The sequence below is a fragment of the Olea europaea genome, chromosome 16 (genome assembly GCF_002742605.1).
Source record: "Olea europaea var. sylvestris chromosome 16, O_europaea_v1, whole genome shotgun sequence".
Classification (NCBI taxonomy): Eukaryota; Viridiplantae; Streptophyta; class Magnoliopsida; order Lamiales; family Oleaceae; genus Olea; species Olea europaea.
In genome coordinates, this window is record NC_036252.1 from 17,651,894 (window position 1) to 17,669,043 (window position 17,150).

At 34.3% G+C, this 17,150-nt stretch overlaps 1 protein-coding gene across 2 annotated transcripts; it reads right to left on the minus strand.

Moving 5' to 3' along the window:
• Window positions 1-562: 562 nt before the first annotated feature.
• On the minus strand, window positions 563-16,376 carry LOC111412341 (serine/threonine-protein phosphatase 6 regulatory subunit 3-like). 2 transcript variants are annotated; one of them, XR_002706043.1, is made up of 20 exons: window positions 16,113-16,375; window positions 14,514-14,617; window positions 14,141-14,227; window positions 13,577-13,652; window positions 13,221-13,295; window positions 11,667-11,720; window positions 10,696-10,755; window positions 10,495-10,611; window positions 10,066-10,160; window positions 9,777-9,979; window positions 8,842-8,939; window positions 8,448-8,551; window positions 8,192-8,357; window positions 7,910-8,032; window positions 7,438-7,520; window positions 5,804-5,945; window positions 3,866-3,895; window positions 2,123-2,193; window positions 941-1,670; window positions 563-846 (listed from the first exon to the last, which is right to left on the minus strand). XR_002706043.1 is itself a non-coding variant. In XM_023043227.1 (19 exons), exons 1-19 carry the CDS (start codon window positions 16,146-16,148, stop codon window positions 1,046-1,048), a joined length of 2,349 nt encoding a protein of 782 aa, XP_022898995.1. In that variant the 5' UTR covers window positions 16,149-16,376; the 3' UTR covers window positions 580-1,045. The 2 variants fall into 2 exon arrangements, 1 of the variants encoding a protein (XP_022898995.1); XM_023043227.1 differs by having other exon boundaries at window positions 580-1,670; window positions 16,113-16,376.
• Between the last annotated feature and the right edge of the window lie 774 nt (window positions 16,377-17,150).

A 17,150-nucleotide genomic window follows, 5' to 3' on the forward strand; every position in this document is an offset into this window, starting at 1 on the left:
CCCCACAACTTTTATTCACTTTTGAATCATATATTTCATAGGATTTATAACTTTTTAATTAAACATTCTATCAACCTTCATTAAAATTTACCAAAAATCTAATTTTTATCCAAACCAAACAGACACAACCAACTTTTGCCCCTGTTTGTTTTCCATTCTTTCCCATTAAAATAAAAAATATGATCGTTATCCATCATATCAAAACACCAAATTTGAATTTATCTCTTATTTGAAGCCCATAACTATATTTTTCACTTATTTTTGCAAAAATAGGAAACAAGCGCCCCAAAAATTTCATCAAAACCAAACTAGGGCTGAATAAGGTTTTTCGATTCTTCTCGTGTACGCCAAAACATCACGGGCCCCACCCCCCCATTAGAGGACTATCAAAAGGTGTACACTTAACAAATTTCTATTCAGAAAACCGTTGAGGCTAAATTTCTACAAGGTGTTCCATATCTGCTGCATAGAACGGTTCATAATCTCTTTATTGATAATTTGGGTGGCAAAGTTTACACTTTTTTAAGACTAGGTTCTTGTTTGGGGATAATGAAGACGAAAATATTGCAACTAAACGACTTGCATTCAATTTATAATGAATAAATTCGAACGTATTTTTGTCGGGGCATAGAAGTTACATTAGCTAAATTATAACTTAAGCAGTTGGTGTAATAAGGATTTGTGCGTCTCTCTTTTATACAGAAGAGGGCAACAATGTGTTCGTCAGTTCTGTAACGAGTTTGAAGAAAAATAAAACTAAAATACATATTAAACTTGTGTCAGCTTGGCGCCAAGCATCTAATACGAATCTGTTAGCCATCAAATTAGACGACAGAACGTGGTTACCTGAAGAGACGAATAAAATCGGAGAGAGAATCATCAGCTTAGCTCATTGCAAGTGCCATTAACATACAGAAGGCTAGGGAACTGCTGATAATACCAGTCAGCAAGAAGCAGAATTTCTTGTTTCTGGGCATTATCATGGCTACAAATCTTGGTTCATCTCGACACGATTTTGACACGAATTTACATTATACTCCCCAGATCAATTCTTCTCTTCGTGTTCTGCAGGTCCACACGAACTGTCTGTTCCAGCAGGAGGATCTGTCTTCACAATGTTCGAGGTCCCTTCACCTTCTCCATGTGAAGGATCGGTACCAGATTCTCTCTCTGTCAAGTCAGGTGATTGTAAACTGTCTGCAGGAACATCGATAGAAGACGAGGAAGTGTCTCCAGCATCTGGGCCAGTGTCATCTGGCCAAGCTTCCGATTCAACTTGAACCTCACTATTTGATAGAGATGGTGGCTGAGCTGCATCAGATGTCTCAGCAGAGTTCAAGGTCGCAGACAACTCAACCGACTCAGAAATTTCCATTCCTTCATCCAATATTGGGGATTTCTCATGCCCACCGTTTCCAATTTCTTTTAAATTGGAAAAACTGCCGGGCACAGGATCATCTAAACTCGGTTTTGGTTCAGGAGGTTCAGATGATACAATGTATGCTAAATCCTTGTCTTCATTGATGCTGGTGTCATCAGCAGCTCCTCCATTGACAATTTCACTGGAATCAATGGTAGGGGATGCAGAAGCAACTAAATCAGTTGGCGGTTCATTAGCTGTTCTGTCATCCTCAAATGCAAACCAATTGGAGTTTGAGAAAAGAGAACCACTGTAGACATGAGCAAAAACAAAGGAATAAACACATTCACCAGTGAAAATATATAACAAGTGCAAAGGCCATCATGATATGCAATCAATTGAGATGTGTATAAGTTCAGGTCTCGTGGAAAAAATATCACACTGACCATCAATTAGAAAGACCAATTTTGCTTTTTATTAATTTACGAGTGATTACGAGCCTGTGCTGTAAAACAGCTTCAAAGCTTTTAAGAATGTAAAACATGGTGACTGATTGGTCCAAGAACGAACCAAGGTGAGTTAAGTTACAGAAACATTTCAAACAAATCCACCTGTGACAACTTAAAAAATGCTTCACTAGAAGGGAAACAACATAAATATAACCAAAAGTTCACAAAACTTCTGCTAAAACATTACAAGCAGATGAGATATTTCCATTTAGACAGATATCAAAGAAAATGAAACCAAACTCCGTCCACCTACCTTTCCTGGTCATCTCCTAAACGAAGGGAAGAAATGACAACTTCTGCAGATTCATCATCAAAGTACGCATCCTGCAAAAAAGCAAAGTAGGAACTCTCAGTTATACACACACAGCTAATTCACACAGACAAGGCTCGATAAATATAAATGAGTAGAGGCTGAACCGGGATGTACATATGATAAGAATATGGTGCTGAAACTCAGCGGAATAGGGATATGCATATGAGCATGATGCTAAAACTTGGGGAAAGAGCAGATTTAAGTTGACTCTTTCATGTTGAATAATTGTAGGATAGAAAAAATTGCTGTTGACTCAGCCAACTAGCAGAGATAGTGCTAACTTCTTTACAGGACTTCTTAAACAAGGCTCTCTTCATTCGCACTGCATTGGCCTACCAGCAATATTTGTTAGCTCTCACGAGAGGCTATCATTAAGAACTCAAAGCTTACTCCTAGGGTGCCAATTGTAAGGTTTGGTCCTTAACTTGCTGAGGCATAATGTCTCAAGGCTACTAAGGTGTTTCCGCATTTCCCTTGCCTTTTCTGATTAGACCATTACTGGTTACAGCTTTTTGGTTTATTTTTCTAATGAGGAGAACTAGTTGCTTCCACTTCTAATAGTAGACAACTATTCCACTTCTTGTAGTAGATAACGTTTAAAAAAGGCTAAAGCAAGTATCAAGACATTTTACCTCTAACCTCACAAGGTGTAATCCTCAAGACAAACTTACAAAATAATACGGAAGGTACAAAATATGATCATGATAAACCATAAACCTTTATTAAAAATGCGATATCAAAAGAAATTAACAAAATTAAAAGTCTAACTGAAAAAATAAAATTCATCACTGGGGAGTAGGAAAGGGGTAAGTACTGAGTAAGACTATCAGATAGGCACGCACAATAGACAGGATAGAAGGAAAGAGTTGAAGTAAATAATAAAGGTTTAGTATCCTACTTTTTCATCCGTGTAAAGGCAAAAAAACCATCAACATTTTATGTTATAATAGAATAGCTCAGAAGGCTAAGGAAAATAATAGAATGACCAGAAAAGGCAACGCAAATAGGCGAAAACTTTGGTCTCCATGAGGCTTAGCCTAAGGCATGAGCCTCACAAAATTGAGATGTAAGCCTCCAATAAGGTATAAGCTTTAAGGCATTTTGTTAAAGCCTCACATGAGGCGGAACTCTAGGCATGAGCCTCAAAAGGTTTCTTTAAACCATGGAATAGATTAAAATTTCGTTAAGCGATTACTGAATCAACAACTTTGTATTTACAATAACAATCTATCTAATGTTAGTATGTAATTTAAGACATCTTAATTTGACAATTTGATTTATAATGGTTTTTTTAAATGGCTAATGGTTGATCATTAGCATATATTAATATGCCCTTGTTTGAGTCCCATTCTTGCCAAAAAAGGCATTTTTTTATAATAAATTGAAGGAAAATGTGTGGTTAAAAAATAAAGAAATGTTTTGTATTTGCATGTAATATTATTTTAATGAAAAATGTTTGGTTGAAATGAGGTCAAATTACTGTTGAAAAATGTATTTTGATGAAAATAATGAGGCTCAAACAAGGGCTATGTTTATTTCTTTTGATTAATTTTATTGGTTGGTTCCGAGGGTTACACCTCAAATGACTCAAAGAGACTATGATCACTATCATTTTTTAACCTAAAACTAGAAAAGACAATGGATGATGAAGTCGTCACTAACGACCAAAGCTAAGACAAGTACCTCATCATCCCGTTCAGGTGAGCCATGAGCCTGCACAAAGCAAACAGAGAATAGTTAGTACACAATGGAATAATAAAATAACTAATATAATCCACTTACTCCATTTTTCACTACCATTGACCCCTGTTGCAAGTCTTCATTCTTCTAGGGTCTTCAAAAACTAACGTTCACCTTCCTAATATCCTACCCCTTTGATCATTGTTTCCCAAACTACACTCGATAAAATAATACCACTTAATATTTTAAACAATTTCACACTTGGAGCATTGCCACGCAAATAGCTAATGCCACATCCAGGACTAAAATTGAAATATTACAAATGAAAAACGGCACCTTATGGAAACAGGGGTTGATATACCATGAATTCTAGCATAAGACTTGGGAGATTAATGTGACAAATTACTTCTTAAACCTCCAGCAAATGCAAAAGAATAAGATGCTAATCAACTTCTAGTGCAGCTTACATATGTTTGACTTAGCTTAAAAAACTTGCCCATAAGTTCTCTTTTTATTGAAAAAAAGTATTTAAAATCACAGTATTTGGAATCGTACTAGTTATATAAAGCAATTGTTTTTGTATTGTGGTCCACTTAAAATGGGAATTTCTTATATCACGGCAATTTCAAAATTCATGGTGACTTGACGCGTCTACAAACTTTGTGAATAGAATTTAATATAAGTTTTTATTTATGTACAAAGTTAACTTGAGCATAAAAAGTAAAGACCAATATATGAGAAATGGAAATAGCATAAAAGATGAAATATCTTAAATGTCAAGGATAGGTTGTTCTACAACGTATAACACCATCATGTCAATGGTAAATATTCAAAGCCAAGTTCAAATTTAGCCCCTATTCGAGCTCCATTTTTTTATCAAAACTCATTTTCAACCACACATTTTCCCAACAAAATACTTTACGCATAAACCCAAAAAAATTTCTTGTTTTTTAGTTTTTAACCACACATTCTCTAGAAAATACTATTACAAAACCTATTTTTCCCTAAAAATGAAGCTCAAACACACCCTTATTGGGGTTTACAATTTACAAAAGCTTTCACAAGCTTCTTACAGTCACGTGCTAAATTAGTGAAGCGTAACCTTCATTCTTCATCTTTCTTTATCCTAATTTTCTTTTTAGCCTTTTTCCTATTAAACTTAAAACTATATAACTTTCCCCACAGTATCATATATTGGTCTACGACTCAACATGATGACAATACTCGGTTAATCTCATGGAACAGACGTGATAAGCACTTAACTTCTGTGTTCCAAAGAAGAGGCTTCACTGATAAAACCCTTAACAAAAATTATCATTTTCTTGCCCCATGCAACATTCACCTTTATAGGGTATGTTAATCAGAACAGCACTCTTGAAGTTTTTGGGATGGTTAAAGAGCAAGGCAGCCTATGGAAATCATCCACCAAAAATTCATACCATTCAGTTACACAAAATCTGTTCCCAAACATTCCTATTTCCAAATCTCAAACCTTCAAAAATTAATACACAGTATATCCATCCATTATAATTTTCCTATGTCCAAATTTGCAAGCAAAAATGCAATTGGAATTCAATTGACACTCCATAGTCAAGAAAGCTTCCATTTATTGTACAGTTAATGTTTTCAGCATTAACTAAATGTAGCAGTGTGACTTCCAATTTTGAAACAGAGAGATTCCAGTTTCTAGACACTAATAGCATGTTACGTAAGTGTTTGTAAACAGTTTAAATTATAAATAAATAGAAACGAGTGGTGGATAAGTGGAAAATGTTTGTGAGCCCCTCAAAATGTATGGATAAAAAGTGGCTTGAATGTTTATAAATAGTTTGTAAACAGGAGCCGAACATAGGCTAATTCTCCAAACGTTATTCTCTTTAAGTGTGAAATAATATGATGCTTGGATAAAATGGAAAATAATGAAGAAGGCACAGTACGCACCTCTTCAATATCATCACTGCCATAGATTCCATATTGGTAGGCCTGACTCAAGTTATTTGCCAAAGCTGCAATATCATAATCTCTATCTTGGTAATCATCATCATCACTATCCCTTGTCCGATCCCGTAGGGATGTGGGCCTCCTGCAGCAGATTATATAAAACATAAATCAATAACATAAAGTAGAAAGTGTGTTATTGCTTGGTTAAGTTAGATAGTATGAATAAACTAAAATAGACACATCAAGGGATTCAGACTATAAGACCATTGACAACTTGATGGAGATCCTTTGGATATTATTAGAAGATTGTTTATGGGAAACTTGTCATAGGTTATGAGTTATATTGCAATCTTTTAGTTGATTTTCCATATTTCCTTTCCATGAGTATTATTAGGTAGTCTGCAATGTTTTGTTAGGGATTTTTAGTATGGGAGTGTTTTGTTAGGGATTTTTAGTATGGGAGTGTTTTGTTAGGGATTTTTAGTATGGGAGTGTTTTGTTAGGGATTTTTAGTATGGGAGTGTTTTGTTAGGGATTTTTAGTATGGGAGTGTTTTGTTAGGGATTTTTAGTATGGGAGTGTTTTGTTAGGGATTTTTAGTATGGGAGTGTTTTGTTAGGGATTTTTAGTATGAGTGGTTTTGTAGGACACGTTTTCATTATTAGATAAAGAAAAATTTTCTCTCTAATTCTCTCTCCTCTTTCTCGTCTCTATCCTACAATTCTAGTTTTTGTTCGATTGCATCACAATAATTACAGTACAGTCCAAAAAGAACAGAGTGTACAAATCGAATTTAAAAATAGCACCATCACATCTATTATTTCACCCATTAAAATCTAATAATTGCGTCAACCTTCAACCATGATACATTTCTTATTAGCAATAGATTCTTCTATCAAAATGTGGCGTGACGAATAATTCACCAAGAGAATCATGTAACAGGGAGCAGGGACAAATGTAAGGCGCAAGGCCTATAACACACTGACATAATTCAAAGTTCATGGCTATCAATCGTCATCACTCTCTACCCCTGTCTACCAGTGAAGAAACACCCTTAACAAATTAGCCGTCTAGATCCATACGTCATGAATGAAATAAAAGACTCTGCCATCTTGCTGACCAAATTTTTAGTTGATTCCAGCTACTTTTATTGACATTCATCTTAATAAAGGAATTTAAATGTCAGAGGAGGTTCCATGATAGGATGAGAAGTCTAAAAATTCTGTTAGTCATGAATAGTAAAATGTCTGAATGACAACAATTCCAAATACGACTTGTATTCTTTTTCCTTATGCTTAATTATTTCTCCAACCAGGACTTCAACTTGGTCTATCCAGATTAGATGGCAAAATACAGCCACAAAAACAGAACTCATCCATCTACAAGCTAGAAAGAAGGTTGAAAGTTCGTGCATGTTGCAGCTGCCCCCCCCCCCCCAACCCACAGTTATCAACCAGAAAATGAAGTCTACTAAAGTAAACAGGACAACAAGAAACAGACTGACACACTGATCCGCGATCATGTGCAAGTAAAAGATGCAGAAGAGTCAATTGTACCACATCAATCAGATTAGACAAAAGGAGAAAACCACTGCACACACTACCACAAGTCCAGACATCAAGTATAACACTCACCCACAAGCCCATTGGAAGACATTCTCCACCATATTGCGCTTAAGCAGAATATTTGTCTGCCATTCAACCCACTCACCATTTTCCTGCCAAGAAAAAAATAATAAGAGTCCATGACAGCACAGATGATTCAAATAAAATGGTTCTCGCTGCAACTCAAGACTGCCACTAACATCAGCTTGCATACCCATCCACTCAAAACATCAGTATAAAAACACCACTAATCCATAGAATTCTGATGAAAATCAAAAATCAAATAAAGCTAGAACTAGAATTCTGTAATGCCAAAATAGAAAATAGCCAAACACAATCAATAAATCTGAGGCTCTGTCATAAACGTCATTAAGGTGGTTTAATAAAACACCTTTCTTCTTTGTGATGATGGTTGGATGTGTCGGCTTCATATTAGTTATGATGACACGCAGTGTAATAGATGATAGTATTTACCAAAGAAAAACACGAAATTGAAAAGAACCTGCAAAATTGTCTGTATATCATTATTGTCATTCCCCAATTGAATAAGTTTGTTAGCCATACGAGTTATATGGCCAATATACCCTATCCTGGGTGGCGATCTACCCTCAGCGGGGACAGTGGGCTGCAAGAGTATTCACCAAAATTAATTACATTATAATTCAAACACAATGGGGAAATGTAGTTTACCACAACATTCATTGAATTGAGTATATGTACACGTTAATAAATATGCAAGCATGGGAGAAATCGAGATCAACCTAAAATAGACACAGATAATTACCCTGTTAACATCAACTGCCAATGTGAAGTTCTTTTCTGCTTCAAGAATCTTGCCAGTAAGATTACAGTCATAAAGTAGATGTTTAACAAACTCGGTATTCTTGCTCTCCAAGCAAGATACTACTATTTTTTCAACATGATGATGTAAGAAATTGTTGTATGGATACCTGTAACAAGGAGAAATACAATTTAGAGTACTCAAAATTTTGTTTTCCACAAGAAGTAAACACAATCTGAAACTGGGGCAAGAAACTTACTCAAAAAACAATTCTAAGATACGTTGTACAGCACCCAAACGAACTATTTTCTTTTCTGCAACTTCACTGCTAGCAGTCACCAAGACTGAGATGAACTCAATAATCTGAAATATCCATTGTCACAATCAGATTTGAGCATTCCATGCCATTGATCAAATGAAGATATCAAATATGGAGAGAGAGAGAGAGAGAGAGAGAGAATGAAAGGGTGAATGAATGTGTAAAAAGCACTTTTAACAAAGCATACGCATGGGTTTTTTCCTGTTGTAAGCGCATATGCAAGTGAATTTCTTACACTTAAAATGCTCTAATAGAAACCAAATATGGTGAAGAACAAGAGTCAATATGAAATCAAAGAAATATTAATGCTACACAAAAAATATACAAAAGATACCTTCAAGCGATGCTTTCCAAAAGGAGGCTGCAACTTGCCATAGGTAGTTAGCAAGACATTGTCCGATGATGAAATATCCAAAAGCTTGAGAAGATCACCTGTGGAATAAAACCAGCTTAATGTCGTCATGCCAACTAGCACATCCCACAAGACTATTACCGATGGCATCGTAATAACAAAATCATCTAGGAAAGGTGATGCCTGATTGAAACTTAAATACTTTGCAACTTGAAGCACTTCTCCTTAAATATACTAATTTGTTGCATTTTTTTCCCTTTTTTTTTTTCCCCTTTCTAACTAAATAACAGCAGGAATATCGTTGAGTATATAATTTGTATGTGAAAGAAGGTAGCAACAATTCTACTAACATTATTCCAAGATGTTTGAGCCGTAACTCGCATTGATTTCCAAAAAAAACACATTAAGAAAACTCAAATGAAGTAACAGTGCATTACAAAATCAGTTACCACTTCAATCATAAACACACACCAAAACTTAGAAAAGAGGGAAAGAAGATAGCACCATTACCAAAAACTGAGAGTATTAGGGTAGCTATTCCAAAAAGATTAACAAGCACAAGTAGAAAAATAATTTCAACAAAAAAGAGCAAAGCCTATATTCCTTTTCCGGTTGTGCATTCCCTGAATCTATTTTCCACACATCCCCTTAAAAGGCCATCCTTTGCCCATCAATATCTCACATATGATGGCATGAAAATTCACTTCAGATTACAATTGATTTACTGCCCAAGTATTTAATAGGGAACATACAAGCAAGATAAGCAAGATAAGCAAGTCCATTGTGTAAGCTGAGTGGATGAATGAACATATTTTACAAAATTTTGGCTGAGAGCACTTGTTGATTTATTATCTATGCTGATGGGATATTTCAGGAACAGTCTGTCACAGAATCATATTGACCCCAAGCAACCATACCTAGGCTATCCAGCATGGCTTCAACCATCTCGGGTTTGGCAGTGATTCCCGATCCATAAGCCAGTTGGCGATTGTAAATATAACAAGTCCCGGATGTTAGCCTCTTGGGGTCCAACAAAGATATGCAAATGGACAACAAATTGACCAGAACAGATTTTGGTCGAGAATCATCCAAAGCATGACGAAACAATCGTCCTATAAAACTGTGAAAAAGGTCAGACTACAATCAAAATAATAAAACGGGCAAATTAGGAAATGACAAGGAATTAAAGAAAATAATCAATGGTACCTTGGGCTGGAGATTTTTGAAGCTAGCCCAGGAGGAGCATAGCGAGTTATTGCACAAAGAGTTTCTGCAGCATTAGCATGCACTTCCGGGCAGTCCTGCAAATGTATGACACAACTACTCATGATAAAACAACAGCAAAAATAAAAAATAAAAAATAAACTATTCAGGGATGACACTTAGGTCCATCCATAAAGAAATATGCAACTTCAATAACCAATAAGGTATGACATGCAGAGTCAGATACATGTCTCTCGTTCTTCCTAGACATGATGATAATTATGAGCATAAAAAGCGAGTAAATTTAATTTCGGTTTGTATAAAAAAGGAAGGATCCATCCCTTCCACTCAAAAAAGCCAAAGTAAGAACCAAATACCAATGGCTGAAGTAGGAAAACAGTATATTATTGTTATGGAGGATTATCAACGTACAGATGAACTGAACTTATCCACAATCATTTCCAGCACATTCGTATCTTCCAACCACTGCATAGAGTCCACAGAGTTCGCATATATATGTTCATCAGCACCAATCAAACGAATTAAAACCTGTTCAACAAGAAACGAATTAGGACTTTCGGTGGATGATACCACGTAAAAGGAATATTTAAATAAAAACTCTGAATAGCAAACCTCCACAATAGATGTGATTCTGATGAGGTCAACAAGCTTCTTGATAATATCTTGATGAGCCTGAATGAACATTAAATGAAGATGTCAGCTCCCAGAGTTAAGTGTGTAAATGTAATAGCAGAGGGTAGGTGGTAGGATGAATAATGAACAATTCCTAGTATGAATTCCAAGAAAAAAGAAAATTCTGCATATAGCAAATGAAGTAAAAAGGAATCCCAAGCTACACGTAAAATTTGTGTCCTAGCGATCCCCTCCCTCCACAAGGAGGAGGAAAAAAAAAAAAAAAAGGCACACAGCATTCTGAGTTTCTTTTTGTGCACCCAATTTTACATCCCTCTGACGTAGGGTGCAATAGAACAAGAATGAGATTAAGAAAAGAAAGAGAAAAGAGAGGACAAAGACAAGGAGAGAGAAAGACAGAAAAAAAGAAGACAGGAGAGAGAATTTACAAGGAGAATGTCAAGTTTATTTCATATCAAAGTTGAATTTATTACAATGCATAAGCCCCCTTTATATAGGGTTTAAAAAACCTATTCTAAATAGGAAATATCTAATCAAATCCTAGAGAATCTAATAAATAAACCTAATAGCCTTTCCCAAAATAAAAATCTAAACATGAAAAATAATCATAAAATAATCTAATAGGATCTCCATCACCCTCTCCTCTTAATGCCAACATTTAGCTTTATTTTATTTTTTCCCATAAAAAGAAACAGCTCTGTTCTTTCATCAATAGTAAGAAAAAACTAGTGGCATCGAGTAGGGAAATGAAATGTTTTAAGATACCTGGATCAGTTGAATTATTCAAAGTCCAAAAAGAAATAATACCATCAAGAAGTTAAATCACGGAAAACCATACATCAAGTACTTGTAACGGGTCTACAGCAACTACCAGCCCATAAGAAATAATACTTGAACTTACAGTAACAAATAAATACAAAAAGTAACTACTAAAAGATATTGAGAGGTACCTGTATGTAATTCATTAGAGTTGTCGTCTTCCGCAACAAGAGACAGACAACAACCTAAGACATTGAAATATGATTATCAGACATGAACTGAGAACTAAAGATTAACTACACAGCAGAAAAGAATTTGAAACTTCAGATTCTAGAACAAACACTGTTGTTCTGCGACAGATTCAATGTATTGCAAGTATAAGTCTTAAGTTCATCCTTCATAATAAGCAAATGAACACAAAGAATGATAAAATATTTTTCACGTCTTCAACCCAATGCTGCTCCTCCCTGATTTTCTTGTTTAACAAGACCAATCTCTTATTCCGACACTACCACTATTATTTCTCTCCAAAACCAACATACATGCAGAAACTCAAATCAATATACATATAAGTACAAACATACAAAATAAAAAGTAACAAACAAATGCAATACCATTATCCGTATGCAATTCCATACACAGGATTTAAGCACAACAGGACGTGCTAGGATAGAATGCTAAGCGACTGAAAAGTTTGTGATAAGACTTTTTTTTTTCCTGCCACAGAAACTGAATGTGGTGTTTTTAAATTGAAAACGTTATGCTTATTAATTTAATAAAATACCATATATATCTAAATTGACCGAGACAACAATATATACATTAATTTATATATTTCATAGATTCTTTTTGAAGGGTTGCGTGTTTTTTATCTTAATTTTAATTCATTGTTACTTTTCATATATTAATGTGCGATAATATATTATAGAAATAACATTTAAATGACACAAGAAATTATGGTTTTCATATGTATTTACGATATTTCATTTATTAATCCGTAATATTATAATGTGTTCTAAACAAATAAACTTTAAATACAGCTTATACTATAATAATTATGCCATGATAATTTAAATAATATCTTTACTTTTATAGATTTGTGAAATAAGCCCTTGTTTGATCCCCATTATCTCCAAAATACATTTTTCTCTCTCTTCTTTTCAATTACATATTCTTCAATAAAATAATATTACATATAAATCCAAAAAAATTTCTCATTTTTTAACCTCACATTCTCCATCAATTTACTATCCCAAAATGCATTTTTGCCAAAAATGGGGCTCAAACAAGCGCTAAATATCATTTACAAAAGAACATGTAATAAATAACGTTTAGTCAAATAATTATGTAGTGTGTACTATTAATGAATCAAATGCACGCCAAATAGTCGATTTAATATTAACGGCATCAAACAACTTTGTAACAGCTCTTTTTGAAAAAGCTTTACTCGCGACAACCTAGCTGAAAGGACCTTCAAACAAGGACAAGAAATGAAAAATGGATAGCCATTTGCAAAGTACCCATTATGACATTTAATTGAAGGAAAATGTAAACTTCTGAGACCTGACACATTATTTTAGCAAAAAACTGATAGTTCAATCTTAATTTGAGGTAAATCAGATCCAGGAATAAAGGTCTTTCCTTTTAGCCCCATTCTTTAAGTTCTTTTGCAACTTGTCAAAATGGGATAAGAAACTATTCAAAATTCATAAATATTGAACTCATCAGAGCAGCAATGATCTTACCTTGCTGAAGTAGCCAGCTAATTGAGTACTATGGGGGCGTTCAGGATCCAAAAAAGAGAAAAGCAGGTTCATCAACTGTCAATCAAAAGCAAAAGGACAGGTTGTAAGAGTCAATATTAAGCCATGTTAAAATCTCCTTAAATTATATTCCATTACATTCCATTTTTCTCTCTCCTATTTTCAACCACACAATCTTCCATAAAATAATATTACACCCGAAAATTTTTCCTTCTTTTTCAACCACTCATTTTCAAAAATAAAATAAAATACCATTCCACCCACTTTCATTTCCAAAAAATGAGGCCAAACAAGGCCTAAAGAAATTGAGTAAATTTAGGAAAAATACCACAACTCACCTCCTCGTCCTCTACCAAAGCTTTGAGTATTATATCAACCTCACAAGTGAAAATTTCACAAGCAATGAAAGGGAACCTACACAAAAACAAGTTACGCATCAGAAGCTTCTCTTTTGAACGAAGAGTATCGGTATACCTATGTAGCACGGACGCTCTTAAATAGGATAGAGTGTCCGTGTCTGACACGTATCGATACCGATACTCTTCGGACACTATACAATAATCATTTTCCTTTCTTACTATAGTCATTATATATTTTTAACTCAAAGTTATTAGTAAACAACATATAAGTACTCATATTTAAAAGATTTCAACAAAAAAGAATCAATAATGTGTATAAAACTTAATTTAAACTATATAAATGAAGAATTTTTAAAGACTTTAATGAACGTGTCGACAACGTGTTGTGTCGGTACTTTTTTGAAAAATTACGAGTCGACGTATTCAACACATATCGTGTCGGATACACGTGTCCGTGTCGATGCATCATAGGTCACAGATCCTCAAAGTAGATTTAGTGCCCAGTGGTGAGTATGTAGACACTTGATTCTATACATCACTTACTTCAACGACTGTAGTCTCTCAGCTTCCTCTGGAGCTTCTTCCACTATGTATCTAATTAGTTTTTCAACTTGAACTCTTTCCCGCAAACTGCAAGATGGTTAAGCATAAAATTAAATAATCACAGCAAATAGCTAATGAATATTCCGTCAAAAGAAAATGAAAAGAAGATCATATTTTTTTGCATGAGACTTGCCCATGGTTGAAAGTATGAAAAATAATTAGTTCAGCCGTTAGCTCAAAAATGTTCTGCTAGGGAAACTTATTAAAAGCGAAGACATGCTAAAAGTCTAGACTACGCAAAAAGTGGAATACACACAAGAATCAAAAGCAATTATTATAAAATTTTAGCATGATGAGAGAGTCAAGGGCTTACAAATTAATAAGCCGTCCATTAAGAGATCTGCATTCTTGAATTATTTCATCCTCGTCCAGAAGTTCCTCCAGTGTAAAATTTTCTTTGTCTAAAATGGTCTCCACCTGAAAAATAAATAAATAAATAAATAATAATAATAATAAGTCACTCAGGAAATCTCCTACATAATATTATCGGAACATTTCAAGCACGTAAAGACAGGACCTCACAAAAACAAACAAGGCAGTTGGTGAAGATAATACACAGTCTCAGAATAAAACGCCAGAAAATAGCAACAAGAATGAGCACACATGTGCACGAGATTTACCATTTGACACACAGGTTGCAGCAGGCAAGAGGTAAATATGATTAAGACAGTATAAACTCTTTCGAAACAGGGATACGTTGATAAAATACTGATGAATAAAAAGTTTGAAAATGCTCAATGTTGTTTCATGAAAAAGAATAAATCTATTGTTATATTTATTATAAAACATATGATTTTTTGTAAAAAGCTCGACCAATTGTTAAACACAACGGACTGGAACATTTTTAGGTAGTTGCGAACATAATAAAAGTTTTTCTTCAAGCCTGGCACATTTATCGCAAAATACATACACAAAAGATACATTTTGCCTTCAAGCAATCTACAAGCACTTCCCACGAAAACAGTGGCGAATATAAGCTGTAAAATTGATTTGGAAACCAACAACAGGGCATAATGGGATTGACAACACAAATTGAACAATCACAAACATTATGGCTTGGGGTTCAAAGAAGCGGGCAGGATTCATATTCCCCTTAATAAACTATCAAGAGAAGATGTATGGGATTCTTTGCAGCAGAAAGGGGTAAAAAAGAATAGAAAACAATGTACATTATGACAATCCATACAGCAGTACTACTCAACCTTGCCACAGAATACACTTAGTAGGGTTAATTCCCACTATAAGGGAAAAAAGGATGAGCATATGGAGCCTCCAAATCTCCCTCAATGAAGAATTTCTTTTATAGTGGACTATGTAGCGCACTTCATCCAGTCATATGATTTTTAATTCTTCTTCAATGAAATTTCAAATGAGATAATAATTGTACTGATTCAATTTAATAACACAACTTTTCCGGTTGCACAGATTGGTCTCTGACTCTACAAAATAGTGAAATCCCTTAAATATATAACATGGAAGGGCTTACAATAATACAACCAGCGGAGTTGCCATACCAATCATCCTCCCCAGAACCCTGGTCATGTGTCTACTTTCAAAGTACTGTTACATAGCTTCCCCATTCAATCAATTACAGACTATTAATCGAATCAGTCAAATACTATTACATATCCTCCAATCATCGTGGTTTGATAGCAGAACATACAAACCAATATAACAGTTCCACCAAAGGAAAAGGGTCAACGAAAAATGTAATTAAACTTCTCCCGGATTACAATCCAGCCTAATAAATACCTCATTCTTCTACCACCTCTCCAAATTCCACAATACTCCAGGAAATTCACATCACAGGGTTCAACCATACCCCATGTCCAATCAGAATACCAAATATTTGGATCCATATTACCACTAAAAAATACAAAAATTGTATTAAAGAAAAATAAAAATCACTCACTGGCGATGCAGTGGAGAGGCCCATGCGCCAAAACATGGTGAATCCTGAGGAGTGATGATTCTCTTGAAACTCGACCACACAGATCTGTCAACTCAAAAACCCTATACACCCAGCCTCTCGCCACAAAATTGGGTTTTCTAGTCGATTTTCCTCTCGAGGAAACCCTTATAATTTCAAATTTGATTTGATTGGATTATAATTTTCATTTGGATAAAGACGAAAGCAAGGGAAAAGGGGATAAACCGCGGATGTTTATTTACTTTAGGAAACAATAATAAGGTTTGTATTGATTTAAATTAAATTTTAATTTAAGATAAATTCAAACCATCAATATTAATCATAGATTTGAAACCTAATAAAAATTTAAATTTAATAAATTAATTATGAAATATAAGTCCTTAGTTCAACGCTTATAACTTTCTATGTTTTTAATCACATGATTCTCAGAAAAATCACTTTTTTACAAAATTTAATTACAGGGCAAAATAATTTTTTACCCGTACTTATAGATATTGCCTTATATCCTTTGACAAATATGTGAAGAGTGGTATTCTTACAATAGAGTTGGGAAAAAGAAGGGTCGGATGTTAAGCTTTTATTTGATCCCATTATTGAAAAAATTCATTTTTTTCTAAACTCATTACATATTCTCTCAATAAATTAATTTTACACGTGATTTCAAAATTTTTTCCTACTTTTGAACAACATATTCTCCCAAAATAAAAAGTAATAATATTATTATTATTACAAAATCAATTTTTCCAAAAAATGGAAATCAAACTACTCCGGTTAACCTCGTGTACCCACTAAAAGTCGTCATAATTTATTTTGTTACCCAAACGAAATAAACAAATGAATCTATGTCTTTAACTTTCGTTTGTAGTCACAATATCTAATGAAAAAAATCGACAAAAGATTACAAGCATGTTGGTGTTTGGCAATCTGTTACCCAAACAAAATAAACAAATGAATCTATGTCTTTAAGTTTCGTTTGTAGTCCCAATATCTAATATAAAGAATCGACAAAAGATTACAAGC